This window comes from Vipera ursinii (genome assembly GCF_947247035.1).
Source record: "Vipera ursinii genome assembly, chromosome: 3".
NCBI classification, from domain to species: domain Eukaryota; kingdom Metazoa; phylum Chordata; class Lepidosauria; order Squamata; family Viperidae; genus Vipera; species Vipera ursinii.
In genome coordinates, this window is record NC_139516.1 from 33,386,452 (window position 1) to 33,406,571 (window position 20,120).

General features: G+C 37.6%; 2 protein-coding genes across 8 annotated transcripts in view; both read left to right on the forward strand.

Moving 5' to 3' along the window:
- The window catches only part of CPNE1 (copine 1), a 73,559-nt gene extending 64,740 nt beyond the window's left edge, over positions 1–8,819 (forward strand). For all 7 annotated transcript variants that reach the window (XM_083359562.1, XM_083359563.1, XM_083359564.1 and 4 more), the window contains one exon: positions 6,117–8,819. In XM_083359562.1, the coding sequence (XP_083215688.1) occupies positions 6,117–6,233 (117 nt within the window). In that variant the 3' untranslated portion in view covers positions 6,234–8,819. The remainder of the gene's footprint in view (positions 1–6,116) is intronic.
- Positions 8,820–17,207: 8,388 nt separating this feature from the next.
- LOC310638170 (fer-1-like protein 4) overlaps positions 17,208–20,120 on the forward strand; it is a gene marked incomplete at its 5' end in the record, with an annotated part of 67,854 nt that continues 64,941 nt past the window's right edge. Inside the window, one exon of the mRNA XM_083358997.1 lies at positions 17,208–17,286. Within this exon, the coding sequence (XP_083215123.1) occupies positions 17,208–17,286 (79 nt within the window). The remainder of the gene's footprint in view (positions 17,287–20,120) is intronic.

The following is a 20,120-nucleotide window of genomic DNA, read 5'->3' on the forward strand; positions in this document are numbered from 1 at the left end:
TCTCCGAGGCCGCCTGAGCTTGGAGCTTGGGCGGCTGAAGGATTGAACTCCCCCGTAGCCTGGGTTGCTCCCAGCTGGCCGGCGTGTCTGCTCTGAACTTTTTGGAGCAGAGCCAGGCGTCTGCGAACCATCCCTGCCTGAAGAAAGGACTATGATTTAAAGGAGCAGGCAGAGCGGTACAAGAGATAAAGGTGAAGAGGCTTATTTTAATATACTCTCTAACTACTTGAACTTTTTAAACTCTAAGTGAAAGTGCGTCATATTTGAGGATTAAAAGATGGCGGCGAAACCTCCCCCTAAAACTCTTCGGAGTGGTGGATCTTCGCCAGTGCAACAATCATCTTTACAGGCGTTGCACCCTTCTGAAGCGCTGACAGCGAAGGAGTTTCGAGATGCTGTGGATAAACTTTTGGACTCAATTAATCAATCAATGGCTGATAAATTTGCGCAGATGGAGGAGAAATTGGAGAAACTGGAGGAGAGAATGGAAGAGAGGATGGAACAGAAGCTCAGCGTGATGAAGGTAGACATTTTGTCTTCAGTGCATAAAGTGGCGGAATGTGTGGAAGAATTAGATGAAAAGATGGATGATTTGGATCAAAGGAATGCTATATTAGAAGTCAAAGTAAGAGAGAATGAAAATGTAAGAGATAAACTGGAGAAGGACTTAAGTTTAGCCCAATTTTACCAGATGCAGTTTGCTGTCAGAATCAGAGGTTTAAAAGAGGATACTAAAGAAGACTTGAAGCAGCTGATCTCTGAGGCTTTTGAAGAAGTATTAAACCTGCCAGCATCTGAAATAAGAGCAGCTATGGATAAAGTGTTTCGGGTGAATTCATGGATTGCCAGACAGAGGAAGTTGCCTAGAGATGTGGTGGTTTATTTTGCAAAAAGAGAGATCAGAGATCAAATTATACAAGCTGCCTATGATGTTAAAGTGGTGATTGCTGAACAAGAAGTTTTGGTTTTAAAAGAAATTCCTCCAAGGATTTTAAGGGGAAGGAAGGATTATACATTCCTCGTGCATGAGCTCAAGCAAAGAGATATAAGGTTCAGATGGGAGATTCCTCAGGGGCTGATGGTGATGCATGAAGGTAAAAGGTACCGGTTGATTACTGTGAAGCAAGCGCGTGATTTTTACAACAATGTCTTAAAAGCAACTCCATTAACGCTCCTGGAAGCTGGGAAAGGATCTGGAGAAGAAGAACAACAAGAGGAGGAAACGGAGGAAAGTGGAGCGGGAGGAGATCAAGTTACAACTTCTTTGGATGATCCTAGAGAGCAAAGAGTGACGCGTGCTGCTTTAAAACGAGCAAAGAAAATAATAGAACAAGATCAACAAAAGTCTTCAGTTTCTTCGCAACGTACATACAGTCAAGCTGTGGGAGGGGCACGGCCTAAAGAAGTTAGTCCTATCAAGGCTGTGGTCCATGGGCTTTTGGAGAATATTCATGGCAACTAAATTTTTAACTTGGAATGTTAACGGACTGAATTCACCGCAGAAGAGGAAGAAAGTTTTTCAATATTTAAAGCAATTTAAGATAGACGTTATATGTTTGCAAGAAACGCATATTAGAGTTTTGGATCAAAAGTATTTATTGAACGCGAGACTGGGTACGCATTTTGTTGCCTCTGCAGAGAATAAGAAAAATGGAGTAGTTGTTTATGTTAAAAGTGCTCTAACAGCAGATTTAATTGAAGCAGATAAGCATGGAAGATATGTTATGATTGAGCTGCTGTTAGAAGGTAAAAAGATGCTTCTAGTTGGACTATATGCACCTAACCAACAACAAGCTGATTTTTTTAGCTTACTTCATACAAAGCTTACCCAGTTGGATTATAAATCTTTTATTTTTATGGGAGATTGGAATGGTGTTCTGGATGTACACTTGGATAAAGCTGGAGCTTTTAAGCGTGTTCCAAGCCACGCCAGATTGCCTAAAACTTTTTTTGAATTGAAGGATGATTTGGAATTGCGAGATATCTGGCGTGAGAGGCACCTGCAGGAGAAGGATTATACTTTTTACTCTGACAGACACCAATCTTTTTCAAGGATTGATTTTATTTTGTTGACTAATGACTTCTTTTTGAGAACTAAAAAAGTGAAGATATGTGCAAGAACTATTTCAGACCACAGTCCAGTTTGGTTGGAGATTGATAAGGAGAAAAGAGATAGGCGCTCGTGGCGCCTAAATGAGAACTTGTTTAGAGATCAGAGAAATGTGGAAGAATGTAAACAGCGGATGAAGGATTTTTTCGAGATTAATATGAATAAGGGTACCTCTATGGATATGGTTTGGGATGCTAGTAAGGCCTATATGAGAGGGGTGTTGATATATATGAATAATAGACGTAGACGTGTAATGGAAACTAGAAGGAAAGAACTGGAGAATGAAATAAAGGAAAAAGAAAGGGTTTTGATTTTGAATCCAGGGGACGTGAAGATTAAAGAGGCTATTAGGTTGTTAAGAGGACAATTTGATAAATTAATGGCAGACCAAGTGGCAACCAATCTGCGGTTTGCTAGGCATAATACTTTTTGCAACGCTAATAAACCAGGCAGATGGTTAGCCTATAGACTGAGGAAGAAACAAAGGGCCTCTAACATAGACAAGATTGAATATAAAGGAAGGGTTGTGTTTCAACAGAATCTAATTAAGGATGCTTTTGTGGATTTTTATTCGAAATTATATACCAAAGAGGAAATTGAGGTAAAAGACATTGATAAATATTTGGAGAATGCTAATATTCCGGTCCTTACGCAAGCACAAAGAGAGGGGATTAACCAACTGATCACAGAAGAAGAAATCCTTACAGCAATTAAGGATTTGAAGGTTGATAAGGCGCCCGGTACGGATGGCTTGTCTGCGGCCTTTTATAAAAATTTACAATTTGAGATGATAACACCGTTAAAGGAACTGTTCCAGACAATCCAGAGGGGGGGAAAGGTGCCACCGTCTTGGAGAACAGCTTTTATCTCATTGATTCCGAAGGAAGATCAGGATGCTACTCAAGTTAAAAATTACAGACCGATCTCGCTTTTAAATACAGATTATAAGATATTTGCTAAGGTTTTGGCTAATAGACTGATGAGGGTTCTGCAACAGGTGATTCATGGGGATCAAACGGGGTTTATTAGTGGTAGGCAAATGAAAAATAATGTTAGACATATAGTTGATGTGTTAGAGTTTTTGGAAAGACACAACCAGATCTCTGCAGCGCTAATCTTTTTAGATGCTGAAAAGGCTTTTGATCAATTGAATTGGCAATTTCTGTTGAGAATGTTAGATAAAATGGATTTTGGGGAAAATTTCTTACAGCCGATTAGGGCATTATATCAAAAGCAAACTGCCCGAATCATAGTTAACAATAGCTTGACGGCAGTATGTAATATTGAGAAGGGTACAAGGCAAGGATGTCCGTTATCGCCCTTGCTATTTGTATTAACTTTAGAGATATTATTGAACAAGATTCGGAATTCGGAAAAAATTAAGGGGATACAAGTTGGAGATCAAGACTATAGATTGAGAGCATTTGCAGATGATCTGGTTGTTACAGTGACCCAGCCAGAGAATTCTGTTGTGGACCTGATAGAGATAATAACACAATATGGGAAGGTTTCTGGATTTAAAGTAAATATACAGAAAACTAAAATTTTGGCTAGAAACATGACAGTTTCACAGAAGGCCTTCTTGGAAGGATTAACTGGATTTGAGATTGTTAAAAGGGTTAAATATTTGGGGGTAATTTTGTCGCCCTCGAATACAAAGCTATATAAAAATAATTACGAAAAATTGTGGGGGAAAATTCAAAAAGAATTGGAGAGTTGGCAAAAATTGCAATTGACTTTGTTGGGACGGATTGCAGCAGTGAAAATGAATGTCCTGCCCAAATTTTTATTTTTATTTCAAATGATACCGATTCTTAAGAAAGATTCTAATTTGGAGGAATGGCAGCGTGGTATCAATAAATTTGTGTGGGCAGGGAAAAAGCCACGAGTTAAACTTAAGATTATGCAGGATATTCGTGAGAGAGGTGGCCTTAAATTGCCTAATTTTAAATTATATTATGAAGCTGCTGCATTAGTAGGAATAAGTGATTGGATTAATTTGACGCAATCGAGGTTATTAAATCTTGAGGGCCATGATTTGTTGTTTGGCTGGCATGCATATTTGTTGTATGATAAGAAGGTAGGTACCGTGTTTAGGACGCATATTCTAAGACAGGCATTGCTGAGAGTTTGGAAGAAGTATAGACATAAGCTAAGTTGTAAGATACCATTGTGGGCAATTCCAAAACACGCAATAGAAAATATACATGCTGGTTTCAAACACGATGAGACTACCTACAAGGAAATTTTAAGTTTAGAAAGGAATGTTTGGTGTTTGAAATCATATAGCTTCTTGCGAGAAGAGAAGGTTGTACAAACATGGTTTCAATATACTCAGCTACGGGCCAGGTGGAAAGAAGACCAGAAAATTGGATTTGCAACGATTGATGAAAATTTGATAAAGCAAATTAGAAATCAGGGACCTGCACACATTAAACGGATATATCTTGCATTGATTGAGATTGATTCAGAAACAGAGCTTGTTAAGGACTGTATGATAAAATGGGCCCAAAATATCCAGGAAGTTATTACAATGGACATGTGGGAGAAGATTTGGGTGAGGAATGTGAAATTTACTCAAGCTCAAAATCTAAGAGAGAATTTTTATAAGATGTTTTATAGATGGCATTTAGATCCTAAAAAACTTGCAAGTATGTACCCGAATTATCAGCCTAAGTGTTGGAGGTGCGGGGCTGAAGATGCAACATATTTTCACATATGGTGGACATGTAAAAAGGTTAAGGCCTTTTGGATTAAAATCTGGTGGAATATACAGAAGATTTTTAAAAGGAGGATAAAGTTTTGTCCGCAATTTTTTTTGTTGGGAATAATTGTTGATGCTACAGTGGTGGACTCTAAGTTGATGCTGAATTTAATTACGGCAGCAAGACTTTTGATAGGACAATATTGGAAGAAAGAGGAGCTGCCGACCATAGAAGAATGGACTTTAAAGGTTTCCGACCTGGCAGAGATGGCGAAGATATCGGCTTATTTGAAAGATCACTCGCAAGAACGTTATATTATGGAATGGAGAAAGTGGATTGAGTTTATCCAGAATAAGTATAGGGTTAAGAAGTTTTATCTAGCATTTGAATAAGTCTTCTTTCGTGTTTTTTCTTTCCTTTTCCAATTTTCCTTTTTATATATATTTAATAATGTTAAGTTTTGTTTGTTCTTATATAAGTTAGAGGGTGATGGATTTTAGAATTTATGGTTGTTAGTATATGGTTGCTTATGATTGCTTTTATATATATATACCTTGTATTTAGCTCTGGGAAGTCCGGGGGGGGAGGAGGGTGGGGGGGAGGTATGGGGAGGGAAGAGGGAGGGGGGTAGGGGGGAGGCAAGGGAGGGAAGAGGGAGGGGGGAGCTGGGGAGGGGAGGGTCGGGGGGGATGGGGGTTGTTAATGGAAAATTGTATTGTAAAACTTTTCAATAAAAAAAAAAACAGCATAAATTTGGATCAGAAATTTGGGCTTCTCATCTGTATTGATTATTCTGTTTCATTACTATGGGTTAGTGTCTAGTTAGGTAAAACGTTGCATGTATATCAGTGTTGTTCAGATTTAATTTTGAATTCTGCTTAAACTCTGTCTTTTAAGTCTGGATTAAAAAACAACGTGCTCCACATTCACAAGGGTGTGACAAAATGTATGGGAGGCAAGATATATTCTTTTTGTGCTTTCTTAACTAATTATTTTAAGAAATATAAAAATCTTCATATGCTGATATGGTAAAATGTAAAAGATGTTTGAGGCAAACTATAGTTTTGGAAATGCATAATTAATCTATTTTTTAACTGAAATGACTCAGTTTTACTAATTCTGGATAGCAGTATCAAAACTGGGCATTTCTCCATCGCTTATTCTTTTACGGTATTTCCTGTTTTTATCTATGTTCTCTGTTAAGTGTCTTCTTATATTGGGGAACATAAATATGGAAAATAATACGTTTTTATGTCTGTGTAACATTCTTGTCTTTACATAATACATTTTCTTTTCCATAGGCTCCTCAAGAGGCACTGTCCCAGGCAGTATTGGCTGAAATCCCTAGACAACTAGTCTCCTACTTCAAGAAAGCCGGCCTGACTCCTCTAAAATTGCCTTCACAAAAGCAACCATAAAGCAGAGAATATTTTTATTACTTAAATACACAGTCAAGAAAATAATGCTGCAGACAAAAGGTTTTTTTTTAATAAAAGCATTTATCTTCTGGCATGTAGTAACACTGCACTCAAAAACATTTCTGTGGTTCTGCATATATTGCTCATGTTGCATGCAGAAAATGTATAGGAACTGTGCACGTATAGGAAATAAATATATAGGAACTCTCATGCCTATTATTAAGAATCTAGTGGCTATCTCAAATCGTAGGATTTGCTTATCAGTTTGTATTCTGTATACACTTTGTACAACATGGAATCAAATTGAAGAAACTTGGGTTTAGAACAAGATTAAAGCTTTACGGTGTATTTTTTTCTGTTAAAATTATATAACCTGCGTAGATCTTAGCAGTGGTTTTGGAAAGGTGATGATACTTACTAGGTTACTAAATGGTTGATGGTCCCTGTGATCATGCAGAAGTTGTAACCTCAAAACTATATTATTTTTTAGCACAAGCCTATGTTTGATGCAAGATAATCTGATTACAGGAACTTCTGATATGTTGCATATATCAGAAATTCACTTTAAAAAATAGTTGACATGCATGATTTTTTTCCTCTAATTTAGAATGCTATGAACATCTAGCTGCTGTGAACCTTTTCACTGGTATAGAAATATGTGTGTGTGTGTATAATACACAATATATATTATAATATATAATGATAAAATATATTGTATACATCATTTATTATATATTCCTAGACAGTTTCTCATCTGTAGAAAGACAAATCTTCTTGCACTGTTATAGCATTGCCTTAATTTTTGTGGGTCTTTATGAAATGAGAACTATTAAAACTATTTTCTTTATAAAGGAATTGTACTATACATTACCAAAACTGAATACAGATCATTGTTTAATGTTTTAAATAATGCTGTTTACTTCAGATATGTTTCTTAAGGGCATTTTGGTTCTTATATTTCAAATTATGTTTAAAGTATATTTCATTCATGTATTTCACTGATAGTAGTGGAGAAGTGACAAGTAAGAATTGGAACCCTAACTCTAACCCTAAGTTGCAGGAGCCTTAGATGCTTTTACTTACAGCAATACTCGTTTACGTTAAATACTTTCAGCTATAGTTTTGGAAAGTTTATTTCATATTTTCTATAACTTTGGAATATGAAAGCTTTTTAAAAGAAAGTTCAAATCTTATTGATCTAAAGGAACGTGTTTGAACAAATTTAACAATAATATCAAATATTATTTACAAATCCAAATATAAGGAAATTAAGTATGTGCTTAGATAATGAAATAACTTGTCTAATGCTGAATTTGCAGCTTGATCTAAGTAGAACTGCTTTGTTAATGAATACATCAAGCAAAGATACTTTAACTACAGGTAGTTCTTGATTTACAACCATTTGTATGGCCACCATTCAAAGTTATAACAGCAATGAAAAAGTGATCTATGATTGATCCTTGCACTTAGGATCATTGCAGCATCCCCATCGTCACATGATCAAAATTTGGGTGTTTGGCATTTGTGATGCATTTACAATAGTTACAGTGTCCTGGAATCATGTGATCACTTTCTCATCTGGCTTCGAACAAGCAGAGTAAATGGAGGAAGCTGGATTCGTTTAACAACTGCATGATTCACTTAGTAGCCATAGTGATTCACCCAACAATTGCGTCAATAAAGGTGATAATATTAGGTGCAACTCACTTAATAACCACCTTGCTTAGCCCCAATTGCGGTCATGAAGACTACCGGTATAATCACATTATATTTATCATATTACATCTCAGTAGAAATTAACTCTATAGTAATAATATTGTGTCCATTTTCAACCCTTGAGAAAAATTGCTTTTGCTGTATTTTTAAGACAGATTTAGTCTTGTTCTCTGTCATGATAGAATGCAGGATACACATAACAGATTTAAATTTTAGGGAACCACTTTGAATTGATTACATCCTTTCTGCTTTTGGATGTTCTCATTCAACAGGAATTTGGATTCAGTTTCCAGGGCCTACCCTATATTCATACCAGGATGATAACAGTTGATTTCTAAGATGGTAAAATAAATAATACAACCTTACACTGTAGTTGAAAAGCACTCAGCAACTTTTAATACTTATTTGTATTCAAATATTTGTCAGAAATAGAATATAGTTCTTTTGTATTTGCAGGAATATTAGAAGGAATTTGTACCCTTTATATTTTTTTATTCTGCCTTTATTACTTTTATAAATATCTCAAAGCAGAGAATATATACAACGCTACTTTTTATTTTCCTCATAACAGCAACCCTGTAAGGTGAGTTGGACTAAGAGAGATTGACTGGCACAAGGTCATGCAGCTGGATTTCATGCCTAAGGCTGAACTAGAATTCACAGTCACCTGGTTTCTAGGCCAGCACTTTAACCACTATTCCAAACTACTATTTAAAATGTTTAAACCACATTTTTAAAAGTATGTCCAGCCTTTTTGAAAATTGCCTGTTTGGACAATCTTCTATTGCACTGTTTGATTAAATGTTTAATGGAAATAATGTTTCTAATGTAAGAATTCCATTCTGTATTAAATCTCCTTATAAATCTTAAGCCTCTTGTTTGAATCAAACCTCTTGGATGTGCCTGAAACCAGTTTTCAATGAATTACATGGGGAACTTGGGGAGATACCTAATATAGGCATAATCAATAGGAAAATATGTACAGTCATGGCCGAAATTGTTGGCACCCCAGAAATTTTTCCAGAAAATCAAGTATTTCTCACAGAAAAGTATTGCAGGAACACATGTTTTGCTATACACAGGTTTATTCCCTTTGTGTATATTGGAACACAACAAAAGGAGAAAAAAACGCAAATTGGACATAATGTCAAACAAAACTCCAAAAATGGGCTGGACAAAATTATTGGCACCCTTAATTTAATATTTGGTTGCACACCCTTTGGAAAAATAACTGAAATCAGTCGCTTCCTATAACCATCAATAAGCTTCTTACACCTCTCACCCGGAATTTTGGACCACTCTTCCTTTGCAAACTGCTCCAGGTCTCCCTTATTGGAAGGGCGCCTTTTCCCAACAGCAATGTTAAGATCTCTCCACAGGTGTTCAATGGGATTCAGATCTGGACTCGTTGCTGGCCACTTCAGAACTCTCCAGCGCTTCCTTGCCATCCATTTCTGGGTGCTTTTTGACGTATGTTTGGGGGCATTGTCCTGCTGGAAGACCCAAGATCTCAGACGCAAACCCAGCTTTCTGACACTGGGCTCTACAGTGTGACCCAAAATCCTTTGGTAATCCTCAGATTTCATGATGCCTTGCACACATTCAAGGCACCCAGTGCCAGAGGCAGCAAAACAACCCCAAAACATCATTGAACCTCCACCATATTTCACTGTAGGTACTGTGTTCTTTTCTTTGTAGGCCTCATTTTGTTTTCGGTAAACGGTAGAATGATGTGCTTTACCAAAAAGCTCTATCTTGGTCTCATCTGTCCACAAGACAGATTTTGGCTTACTCAAGTACATTTTGGTAAACTCTAATCTTGCTTTTTTATGTCTCTGTGTCAGCAGTGGGGTCCTCCTGGGTCTCCTGCATAGCGTTTCATTTCATTTAAATGTTGACGGATAGTTCGCACTGACATTGATGCTCCCTGAGCCTGCAGGACAGCTTGCATTCCTTTGGAACTTGTTTGAGGCTGCTTATCCACCATCCGGACTATCCTGCGTTGCAACCTTTCATCAATTTTTCTCTTCCATCCACGACCAGGGAGATTCGCTACAGTGTCATGGGTTGCAAACGTCTTGATAATGTTGCGCACTGTGGACAAAGGCAAATCTAGATGTCTGGAGATGGACTTGTAACCTTGAGATTGTTGATATTTGTCCACAATTTTGGTTCTCAAGTTCTCAGACAGTTGTCTTCTCTTTCTGTTGTCCATGCTTAGTGTGGCACACACAGACACACAGACAATGCAGAGACTAAGTGAACTCTCCTTTTTATCTGCTTTCAGGTGTGATTTTTATATTGCCCACACCTGTTACTTGCCCCAGGTGAGTTTCAAGGAGCATCACATGATTGAAACAATCTCGTTTACCCACAATTTTGAAAGGGTGCCAATAATTTTGTCCAGCCCATTTTTGGAGTTTTGTTTGACATTATGTCCAATTTGCTTTTTTTCCTCCCTTTTTTTGTTGTGTTCCAATACACACAAAGGGAATAAACGTGTATAGCAAAACATGTGTTCCTGCAATACTTTTCTGTGAGAAATACTTGATTTTCTGGAAACATTTCTGGGGTACCAACAATTTCGGCCATGACTGTATATTTGAGCATTAGTATAAATGAATCTTGAATGCTCTTTGAATCTTTAGCTAACATAGTCAAAGGCCATACTTATGACAAATTCTAGACATTGGACTCCCAACATGTGCCAGGCTAAAGAATCTGTTCTCCTGACAGTGAGAAATTTGATGTGAGCCATTTTCAAGCCTTCAAGACAACTATTTCAGTGTTTTTCCAGGATATTTTGTCACCTACTGTAAAGCCCAAGATTCTTCAGTTTACACACACACAAACTGACAGATCAGTTTACTTCCACAACAGTAACAGTTGAATTCTTTGTCAGTGGAGTGGGCTGGGGAGGTTGTGTGTGCTCACACTTTTTTGCTTAATATGTCTAAGATCAAGCTGGTCATTTATGCTTGAAGTGAGAACTAGATGACCCATTTAGTTGTTTTCTTGGCTGCCAATGATATTCTTAGGAGCCTTCTCTAAACCCAAACTTCAAAAGTCTCAATAATTCTGCCTCAGTTATTCAACTTTCACTTCCATAGAGTGCAGAGAAAAAAAAATTGCCTGCATAATTTGTAGGTATAGACATAGTTTGGCATCTGTCTTTTCTAAAGTGTGAATTGATAATCTACCTACAGTTTATTGTTTAGCTGCTGATTTTTTAACATTAATCCTAAAAGGCAGAAGCTGTCTTAACCCTTCAGTATCTTTTTTTTTAAAATTGTGTTATTCACAAAGTTAAAATAAAAACTCCAAAAAGGGGGGAAAAATCAAAAACAAAGATAACGACATTAAAAAGTGCATTAAAAAAACCACACATAGATTGCCCCCCCCAGATGAATACTGCTAAATACATTTCAAGAATAGTGCCCCTCTTGTGCTACAGGCCCACGATTTATGAACTTCTACAGCTGTTTACCCAACCGATTTGACCTGGCATCTACTGTATAACAAAAATAATTAACAGGTGAAGCCAACAGCAAAGTTAAACTTAAGAAGTTTACTGTTAACAATCTGTCATTGTATGTATCTTGTAGAAAGTCCACTATGGCTTCTGATCTACCATAAACTACCACATCATTACATCAAATATCCCTGATTGATTCTTAATGATAAAATGTTTTTTTTTAAAATTTTTACTGGGATCTTTCCCAACAATTACATCTTATTCCCCAAAGTCATAAATCTCTTGTAAATATCTGCAGCATTTGTTGTTCAAAGAATCTTGCTATAATTTGAAACTCAGCGTCTCTTGACAATTGTTTTCTAATTGGATATAAGTCCATTCCCCAATCTCCATCAGTCTTCTTAAGAAAGTTCTTAAGAGCTTATACAACAAAATGTAAACAGTCCCTCTCAATAGATGTACTGTGACAGAATGGCTTTAGAAAAAAAAAAGATATTTCCCTTGGTAAAAAGGGAAAAAAGGGAAGTTCCCATTACAGTTTAAAACAAATAAGACCAGAGCTTTTAAAAATGTAGAATACAAAATCCTTGCAGTAAAAATCTGATATAAATGTAACTCAGATCAAATCACATTCACTAGCCAGAGGAGAGTCCTCTTGCTATCAATTTTCATACAGTGAAAGCAAAGGTGATTCACAAATCCAAAATAATGCAGTAAAAAGATGCATAAAATACACATTAAAATTCAGCAAGGGTTTAGAATAAGTCAGCATTCAACCAGTCGATTAACAGTTAAAAATGAAAGTTAAAAAGAAACAGTAAACTTCAAAAATGTGCAGTTAAAACTGAGGTGTGCTTTAAAAAAAAAAAAGCAAAGCTGAAAGGAAAAGATGGAGACCCAAGCCCTTGGGATATTTCTATCAAGAATTGCAACCATAGAGATTCCTCTTCCCAGGTCATCCCATGGTCATCTGAGGATCATCTTAGGTCGTTCCTAGTTGTTCCTATTCAAATCTGGGAACCATGCCACTAAAGAACCAGCTTTGGCAACAAAATCAGTTGTTTGTCGCAGTAAGAAAAAAAAATGCCTCACCGCTCAGCATGCCATTTTTGGAGGAACTGTATCTTCATTCTAAGTCTAGTTGCTGTACCTTTTTTATGAGTTTGGCCTCCTTTATATTTAACCTTGGTCCCATTTCTTGACCGTACTTCTTAACTTTAATAGTTGGAGCTTGCAGATCATTTACATTTTGGCTATCAGAACAATATCATAAGCATACAATAAACCAGGCTATTGATGTACACTTTTCTCCAATCCATCCCGCAATATTTATTTAGCATATAAGTTAAACAAATAAAGGAAGGGCATACAGCCTTACGTTCATGTGGTTTTCTTGTAAATACTGTAATGGTTTACTATTGCCTTTTTCTTTACAGTATGATGCCTTTACTTGTGTCACTCGAGATCTTCCACTTCCAGCCATTCCCTGTGTTACTGCTGCCCATTATAAGTGTCTGCTTGCTTTAGCTGGGCAGTTGGGTAGCCTTAATGCCTTGGATGATCTTGCTGGGATAATATACTCTTGGCACACACTGCAGACATTCTTCGCTTATTCCTCCCAGAACATCCTTACTCCAATAAGGCAGCAGAGCAGCACTTGCTGGGGGAAATAGAAATAGTGTCTAAAAAGAATTGCAAGTGGATATACCTATAACACATTGTATCTATCAAGAAGGATCTGACTTGTATCTTATTTAGTCCTACAAATCAAAATTGGTTTTCTCTGTACAATTAAGTACTGTATAAGCATTTTACTACCCTCTGGTGGTTCTCAATTGAAAGGTTTATACCGTATGAAATACAATTTGCTAAAGGCTGTTCCAAAAGGTGACAAGCCTATGTAGCATTACATTCAAATTAGTCAATCAGTTGTTGATTATTGTTGCGTGCTTTTGATATGACACATGTAGCTTTTCTTTTGGCATAAGGCTCATGGTGATTTGGGGAGTGGTTAGAATGTAGTTCCACAGCATATTTCTGCTATAAAATCTCTGCTAGTTGTTTTACCTGTCTCCAGTAAGCATAGGAGCTATTAAACTCACTGGATTTTCCAATCAAGTGTGATGACTTTGGCATAATATTCAGTTATTGGTTGCAATGACATTGCAGGAATTGGGGGTGGGAGGAGACAAAATGTCAATAGGGCAGTCAAGGTCCCACCCCTTTTGTACATATATCAATGTTATATGTGTGTACAAGAAAAGGGGCTTCAATTGTGCAGCTCTAATCACTACCTTGGTGTTTTTTTTAGCAAAAGAATTGCTCAAATACTTTCATAAATAGCAAGTGATTCCTTCAAATAATTTTCCAAATAAGTTCAGAAGGCTTTTTTTCACTCCTTCAAATGTTTTAAGTTCTAATAAAGAGTATTAGAATGGAAAAAGTTCACAATTGAGCTATAGCAATGTGAATAAGAATACCAGTTTGATCTCGTGGTTAAGATACCAGGATAGAAACCAGGAGACCCTGAGTTCTAGTCCTACCTTAGGCACAAAGACAGCTGAGTAAACCTGAGCAAGTCACTTTCTTTCAACCTAAGAAGGAGACAGTGGCAAACCACTTTTGAAAAACCTTGCCAAGAAAACTGCAGGGACTCATTCAGACAGTGTTCAAGAATTAGACATGGTTGAATGGAACAAAAAATATGAATAAACTTAACCTAGCACCTCATCTACTCCCACAAGATGTGATGGCAATTAATGTTTAAAAATGAGGTGAGCTGAATTTGTGGAGAATAATTGTCAACAAGCTACTTAAAATTATTAAATGGAATCACCCTTTTAGGCAAGCAAAATCCCACTAAACAAAGCACATCTGACAAAGGCTGTTACTTTGATTTTTTTTCTAGGTTTCTAAGAAGTAGCTGGGCAGACACTCTTTGAGTATCAAAGCTCTAAATCAGACCACTTTTTTGGTCTAACCTAGAAAAACTCTTACCTCCTTTCAATATCTCTCCTGAACTTACTCAATTTTGTATAGTCTTGTTGGACAAAAAACATGCTTTTGCACATATAGTGGAAATCAATTTTTAAGTATTTAAATATGTGGATATATAAAACAAATTGCTTCAAGGAAAATGCAATGTCATGTTCAGTAGTCCATACAGGATCTTAAGAAAGGTCAGTTTATATCAAATTGATATTATCATGATTTCAGCTAATCAAATGAATCTTGTTATATGGACATAATTAAGTATTAAGTATCAGAGTTCTTCTAGACTTCGACTAACCATGATATAATGATAAAAACATGGAAAATAAGGTTGTGAAAAACATGAGAGGTGCTTTGCAAACAGTATTAGTGCAAGCAAAGTACTCTATTTCTCAGGGTATTAAAGCAGCTATGTCTTCTGATGGGCTTGTATAGATGCTTCTAAGAGTGTCCTGTCTGAGAGTGGGTCTCCCTGCATAGCCACTTCACTCATTGGTGGTCCCAGGAAAAATGTTGACTGTGCATGCAAAGCATGGGAAGACAACTGGGACCCACTTTTGAAACAGCTAAACAGATCCTCCTATGGGCATAGCTGCTTTAACCCTTTGAGGAGGAATGCTTCACTGCTATTAACAAACCTTACAGTATCTCTTATGAATATTTTGCACAACTGCCATAGAATACCTTCTTCTCTGTACTGTGCATGATATTAATTTCAGTGTAGAGGCTGCACGTCTTTAACTGACTGTATAGCTTTCATTAAAGAACAATATTTTTTAAAAATAAAACTGATTATAGCATCCATTACAGTGCTCTCTAATTTATAATAACAATAATAATAGTGTTGGAAGGGACCTTGGAGATCATCTAGTCCAACCCCCCGCTCAGGCAGGAAACCCTATACATTTCAGACAAATGGCTGTCCAGTCTCTACTTAAAAACATCCAGTGTTGGAGCATTCACTGCTTCTGGAGGCAGGTTGTTCCACTAGTTAATTGTTCTGTCAGAAAGTTTCTCCTTAGTTCTAGGTTGTTTCTCTCCTTCATTAGTTTCTTGTCCTGCCTTCAGCTGCTTTGAAGAATAGCTTGACTCCCTCTTCTTTGTGGCAGCCCCTGAGATATTGGAACACTGCTATAATGTCTCCCCTCATCCTTCTCTTCGTTAAACTAGACCAGGGGTGTCAAACTCAATTTCATTGAGGGCCGCATCAGCATTGCGGTTGCCCTCAGGGGGCTGGGTGGGTATGGCCAGGGTGGGCGTGGCCTACTGGGTGGGCGTGGCTAGAGTGTGTATGGCCTACTGGGTGGGCGTGGCCAGCTCTACATCGTTCGCATCAAGGGTGCCTATGGGGGCCTGGGCAGGAGTGGGACAGATCTGAGGGTCTCTGGCAGAAGGAGGGTCTCTGGGCCAGGGCCAAGGCAGTGGGGGCCGTTCCCTCACTGTTTCCAGGATGGCTTTGCGAGCCACATGAAACCACTTCGCGGGCTGGATCCGGCCCCCGGGCCTTGTGTTTGACATGTCTGAACTAGACATACCCAATTCCAGCATAATTTAATTATACTGTCATGTACAGCTTCTTTTTAAATTATTATACACTTCAGCACTTAAAAAATTCCTGAATTCCTGAAATGTGAAAGACGCATTATATCCTACTTGATATTCCACTGGTTCCATTATTTTTCTAGCCAGTTCTATACCTTTTTTTTACTTGAACACTAGGGATAGGCAACTGTCCAGGTACCTTCCTCTGAATAGCCCAAATCGCATGAGATTGGAAGAGTCATGCAAATTTTCCTCATTCTCAGAAGAATTTGTAGATTTGTAGATTTGTTTAGCTTAACTTGGAAGTCTTTAGGTGTCACTGTAAAAATTGATGGGAAACTGTTTTTTTAAAAATTAATATTTTTTGTAAGAATGCTTCCTGACTCCCAAGTATAGACAAAAGGATTTTGAGTAAGGAAACATCTGCAAGACAACAATCAAGCTCAGAGAGCACCAAGGAATCATAGGCAAAAGGAATTCTTAGAAAATGGAAAAACTATGAGAAATGTGAGCTGCTATTTTGGAAAGTGTCTCCTCCTGCTCAGAAAAATGACAAGGTATGTCTGAGAGACTAGGGATGGAGAGAGGAACCTCTGTAATTTGTCTAACCAGGCAGCCAGACTGTTAATGACTATTCTCAACATAAGATTGTTAAAAAACATTCTTTCCCCTTGTGATACCTTCCAAATTTTTTGGGATGACACTTCTCAGAATTCCCAGGCTGTGTGCGGGATGATTGTTCTGGGACCCGTCCTAACACAGCTGGAGAATGCTGGGATGAGAAACGATGACCCAGTTCTAGGTTCCACTACTGTTTAGGAATGCAACCAATTATAAAAAATGTTTGTTGATAACTAGGTAAAAAGTCACTACAACTAACACATATATTACAAGGTGCTTTTTTTTAAAGGACCAAGCATATTATTATTCTTTTTATTTTAACACTGGAATCTGCACCTGCTTTTTTGGCTGGTAATCAACTGCATTTATTAAGAACTGGGTTTCTCTTAAAGCAGTTTTCCTGATTTGGGGGGTGCAGACATTTAGTTAACTGCCAGTGTGGCCCAGAGCTACTATTATTGGACAATGTGTGGCTTGCGGGTGGGGTCTGCTCAGCCAAACCTGCTTGGCAAGTCCCTAGGCCTGACTCACTAAAGAGACAGGTGGAGCTCTGCTCTGGCAGCGGCCATCACACAGAGGCCATCAGTCCTGGCCATCAGTCCTGCACAGAGCCAAGCCCTCAGAGCACCATGGCTCTGAGTGTCAGCATCAAGAGGGTCTCCCAGCTGCCAGGGACTGGGGAGAGGCAGGTGCACATCAGCTTTCGAGGTGCGGAGGAGAGGGAGTGGGGGAAGCCTGGGGTGGGTAGAAGGAGATGCACAGGGGTTTTTTGGGAAGAGTGAAGACATAATACAATGGCTTAAGATTATGTCCTAGAGAAAGCTAGAATATAGCTCTGTAATATAATTGTTTCCTAATGATGCAGAGTTTGTGGGACTTGTTATACAACATGGAAAAATACACAAACCTGCCAGTTATTCTTTATGTGAACATTTGTCTTTCCTTTTAGGAATATGCACACAATTATGTTTGTACTGCCACAAGCAGAACATATTCAGGAGTAGCTGCTTAAATCAACAATAACAATGAGGTCTTACAGTTGTTTAAAGAGGAACGTTTATTAAAATTTAAAGTTTTAAAATTACTGTTAGAATACACTTTGTCAGAATACCATCCTATAAAAGGCATGCTATATATTCAACATGATTGGAGGGAGGAAGCATTAGTAAAAGGAAATGCCAAAGAAAAATTCAATTTAAATGAATCACAGATAATTAAGGGGGGATCTAAAATCAGTTCCTGGATAAACTTTATAGGAGAACTTGAAAACCTTCACACACATTTCTGTCATTTTGGTTGATTCTATAGATTTTGATCTTTAAGGAACAGAACCTTCTCTCCTAAGTTCCTTTGTTTAGTCAATATATACTGTATATAATCTATCTCTTTCAATATCTATCATGTATCTACCTGAAATTTGGAACTTTATCTTAAATTTCACATCCATCTGAAGCTCTGCTTCCAGAAAATATGGAAGCAAACTCCAGAACATGGAATATATATTAAGAGTGGGCACAATCATTTGTGTGGGAGTAGGTTCAGTTAAAATCAATTTTATTTCTGAATAGATTTGTATAGAATTCTACTCCTAAGAACTTAAACTGGCAGTATTTGACACTGGAGAGAGAAGAATAAACCATTTTCAAAACAGTATTGGAATTCTGAATTTAATGTAAATAGGTGTTTCCTACAAGACTAATTCTGTAGAAAAAATAAATATAAATATATAAGGTACAATAATCTTAAAAGGTTTCTTTAACCTATTTAGATATTTCATATTTTCACCCCAGGTTCTGATCAATATTTTGCCACTCTGGATTATATACTACACAAGCCATTTACTTTTCAATGGAAATGTCTAATAGCCATTTTGTCAGTAGTTATTTCCTCCTTTTTCATTTAATCCTCCATTGATGGTGAGTCAGTAACTGATAATGTTCTGGTGTTCTTTTTTATTTTCCACTGCACTGCCATATTTACTAGAGTAAATATTGAGTAAATATTCTCAATTTTAGCAGCTTTAGTATACCGTATATGGACTTCAACTCCCAGAGTCCCCCATTCATCCATGCTGACTGATTAATTCTGACAGTTGAGGCCAGAATTGTAAAGGTTTAGAAACACTGATCTAGAAAATGCTGTAAGTGACTGGTGTGGAATGGCAATTGTTTCCATGATTGTTTGTTCTGTTTCTGTAACCTATAAAACCTCTCAGAATCCAAATATACATGCATGTTGTTCCTACTGTAGAACTATGCATTTTGAGGTGTCAGATTGCATGAAAACTCAAGAAACATGCAAAAGCTATTACCAAAACAACTGGTTTAATATAAATTGAGAGTACATTATTAAATATCCAACTGAAAAATAATATTAGCTATACTTTATGTAATATAAATATTGTAAAGCAGACATGTCAAACACAAGGCCCGGGGGCCAGATCCGGCCCGCGAAGTGGTTTCATGCGGCCCGCGAAGCCATCCTGGGAACAGTGAGGGAACGGCCCCCATTGCCTTGGCCCTGGCTCAGAGACCCTCCTTCTGCCAGAGACCCCCAGATCTGTCCCACTCCTGCCCAGGCCCCCATAGGCACCCTTGATGCCAACGATGTAGAGCTGGCCATGCCCACCCAGTAGGCCATACACACTCTAGCCACGCCCACCCAGTAGGCCACACCCACCCAGGCCACACCTACCCAGCCCCCTGAGGGCAACTGCAATGCTGATGCGGCCCTCCATGAAATTGAGTTTGATACCCCTGTTAAAGTGAACTTAATGTATATGTTGTCTTGACCAGCCATTACTTGTTTTAGAATGTGACCTTAAGCATACTTCATCTTGAATAGTTATGCAGCCCAAGGATACACTCACTTATCTCATCTCTCAGTGCATCATTTCTCTCCCCATTTTGTTTTTTCCTCTTAAGTTCCTAAGATAATGAATTGGAAAACATGAGACTTTTGTTGATTTCTGTATGTGTATTTTGAACATAGCAGATATTGCACAGAGGCACGTTCTATATTCTGCAATGTGGTATAATAGTTTAATTTCCCCAAACTTGAATTCCTTCAAGTGTATTGGGATTATAATTCCAAAATTCTGAATATTTTGTTTGAGAGCCACACTTTAACAAATTGGAGGCACCAGACTGGGTAAATGAGAGCTACGTTTATGTTGGGAAAATTCACTTTCAAATGCTCTTCATCCACAATGTTTGCAATACATCTGTAGATGATTCTCCACTGCTCAAATGAATCTCTCTCACGCTGCTGTTAGGGGATAAAAGAGAAAAGGCATACATATTATTTTGGAGTCTATAAACAAAGGCAATGGAATGAAAGAAAAAAATACTACAATCTTCAGATAACTAGTTGCCATGGAGTGGTAGTAGAAATTATGTAAAATCCATACATGAGGGCATGTGTATTTCTCTGCTCTGAGAGCTTAAAGGATGGTAGAACATATATATTATTCTGATAGATTCTATATATCCCTTCCTGCAATGATTGAACATGAGGACCTGGATAGCTACTAAAGACAGCAC